General features: G+C 35.7%; 1 protein-coding gene across 1 annotated transcript; it reads right to left on the reverse strand.

Moving 5' to 3' along the window:
• Positions 1–240: 240 nt before the first annotated feature.
• On the reverse strand, positions 241–1198 carry LOC110202609 (olfactory receptor class A-like protein 1). The gene is given in 3 exon segments (XM_020978841.2): positions 241–275; positions 278–529; positions 532–1198. Coding segments are annotated over 3 exon segments (954 nt in total).
• Between the last annotated feature and the right edge of the window lie 2029 nt (positions 1199–3227).

Consider the following 3227-nt stretch of genomic DNA (forward strand, 5'->3'; position numbering starts at 1 on the left):
GCCTGATTTACCCAAGATAAAACAATAATCTAATATGAGTATATGGAAAAAGGCCTGAAACTTCTTGCTGATCATTCTCATACTGAGACATAAAAGAGAAAGAAATTTCCTTTCAAGTTTGTTGCAGGAAGCTAAATTTTCATGTGATATTTTATTAAATTCTTCATTATTGAACTATACATTCTTTTCAGGACTGGAACACAGAAATTCATAAAGATGTTAGGGTGGGGGAGATTAGATTCATAGGTTGACTAATCCTTCCATAAAATCCTTAGAGGTCTTTGTGCCTTTCCAGATATACTGTGAACCTTTGGAATACAATTCTCCCCGCCAATCAGCAATAAGGGAGAGAGGGCAGGGTAACATGCACTAAAAAAGTATGCAATGGCTTCAAATTCAGCGTGTTTTTCAAAATTAAAAGATTCATATAAGGTGATACAGTTGTGGAGCCAGTAGAATAAAACAAAGCAGGTCACAAGCAAGAGGATGGTCTGTGTGGCCTTGACCTCAGGGAAGGATCTAGGGAATGACTACTGCTATAAATGTGCCGCACTTGCTTGCTATGTCTATAGAGGAGAAGCACCATGTGGATACTGGACAAGCCCATAAGGAAGTGAAAGATAAGGTCATGAAGAATTATTCCAAACATAAATGCAGCATTAAATTGATGATCATTGTTTGATCGTACCATGTAAAGTTGTGACACATAACGATACCTAGAAATTGTGACATTTTTGATTGCTTCAGTGACTTCAATGACCCTGATATAGATCAATGCATTGGTGACCCAGAAAAAGAGGAAATAATGTAAAATGTATTTGGGGGCTCTGACTTTGATGCTAGCCCACACAGAGTTGTTGGGACTAATGATGAGGGCCTGGAACATACTCAGAAGACTTGTTGTGCAGACAAAAAGTCCCCGGGCAACTCTGGTAATGTAAAGGAGTGCCTTACACCCTACATCATCTAAAAAATGTCTCATCCCAAAACAAAACATGATTTCTGGGATGCCTCTGGTAAAAAGTGTGACCATATTGGCCAAAGTCAAATGAGCAACAATCAAGTCCATTGGTTTCTTCTGTTGAGGCTTTCTGACAAAAATATAAACATACAATGTGAACAGCAGTGAATTCCTTAAAAAAACAATGGCATATTGAAAGAAGAATGCCACACCAAAGATCAGTTCATTAGATACCATTTGTCTTCAGAGATTCAGTAGATATGATGCCACAATTAATGGAAAAGCCTAAAAAAAGGAAGGAGTAGATAATCTGGACATTAAAATGAATGAGTTGTTTGATGGCCACAATGAGTGTTTTTTTTTTTATTCCAGCAGGAGAACTGTTAATACTGAATGGTGTCCTCTGTTAAAAGTTCGTAAGACTATATATCTAGAACTCGACATTACTGCAGTGACCATGAACTCCAGTCCCATGACTTTGTAGATGAGGAATCAGAGGTATGAGCAAGTGAAGCAAATTGACAACTGTCAGCAGAGGAGTAGTAAAATGATTTTTACAATACACTCTACAACTTCTCTTTCATTCCTATTAAAGTACATTCCATAACACTTGAGCTCTACTGGATTCATCAATTAAGAGTTTATGCTTATTTTAGAGTGGAAAATGCATCAAAGATTTTCTTAATGGAAAAATATAAAAGGCCATTGTAGTAATAGTTTGCAAAATTCACAACACTTAGAGCCCATCATAGAAAAAAAAGTTATTGAATTTTCCTCTCTTACAGGAATTTGCTCATGATTATCTCTGCATTGCTCTACCTGATGCCCTCCTCACCTGAAATAATCTATCCTTGAGTAATCACAATTGCCATAAAAATATCTGCTTTGTAGAATGCTATCATCTGGATTTTTGTTTTCCCCATACTGTCCTGAAATTATTCAATGTCAGTAATGTGTTTGAGGAGGTATTGGTTGTATCTGTATCATTCTAATTTTCTCTTGGGCAAGTTGAGGAAGGTGCTAATAGTGGCACTGAATCACATAGGACAGTTTATTAAACTCCATAGAACAAGTGTGATTTTATTTATTTTGATCAATTTAATTTCACTAAAATTGTATGTATAGAGTGAATGCTTTATTCTAAACCATTCCCTTACTCTGTTTCACAAAAGTTCAGGACCAAAGGATTGTCATATTGTGTATTATCTAATTAATCCTCAAAATGTCTCTCTTTACTATAATCCCAGTACTTTGCATACAACTCACATTTTGTGCCTTTATTCATCTATTTCAATGATCATATTTGATTTTTGTTCTACTACTGAACATTTGAAATACTCCTCTAATGATGCTACTTCCTTGCAGATTTTTCAAATTCTTAATCATGGTCATTAGAATAACAGAAGTCAAGAAATTCCCTTTTTAACTTTTGTTAGTGTGTCAATAAACCTTTTAAAATGTCTGCTTTGTGTGAATGTGGCGTTGGGGATAAAAAAAAAAGTCAAAAAATAGTCCTTACTCTCAAGAACTTTAGAATATAATGGGAAACAGTATGTAAAAAACAATGTTCAAGCAAGCTACATAACAGATAATGCCCAGAGTTGCAGGATGCAATGTCTTATTCAAGAAAAAGCAAGAGGGCCCAAAGTCACTGGACTACAGAGTGCTTTTGGAAGTTAAACATAACATTTAAAAAGATCAGAAAGGTGAGATGGAAGAGGTTAGAAAATACACTGAATGCCCTTATGATAGAAACCCTTGAGTTTTATTGAGTAGGAGGCGGCAGGGACTACATGATCAGATCTGCACTTTGGAAGTTTATTTTGAGAAGTAGAGCATAGACTGAAGTTGGAAGAGATTATAAGTAGGGAAACAAGCCATTAGGCTACTGTAATAGTTAAGGCATATGGTGGTGAAAGCCCACATCAATATGTTAGCAGTGCCAGAAATGAGAGGATATGTGTGTGTATGCAATTGATGTCACAAAGATAAAATCTAAAGGATTTTATTGCATATTAGACAAGGGTTGGGGAATAAGGAAGTGGAATGACACTTAAGCGACCAGCCAGAGTACTAGAAGAATGATTTTAGCTCCAAAAGTAAGAAAGAAGTTATGAAGATGGGTGGATTTTGTGTAAAAATAGTAAGTTCTGCTTTGGATATTTTGAGTTCAATGTCTATGGAAAAACCAATTTGAGATCACTAATAGGCAATCAGAGATGGAAGACTGCAGGTCAAAACAGAAGATAAGGTTAGATAAGTAGAT

The sequence above is a fragment of the Phascolarctos cinereus genome, unplaced genomic scaffold (assembly GCF_003287225.1).
Source record: "Phascolarctos cinereus isolate Bilbo 61053 unplaced genomic scaffold, phaCin_HiC Scaffold_5;HRSCAF=322, whole genome shotgun sequence".
Classification (NCBI taxonomy): Eukaryota; Metazoa; Chordata; class Mammalia; order Diprotodontia; family Phascolarctidae; genus Phascolarctos; species Phascolarctos cinereus.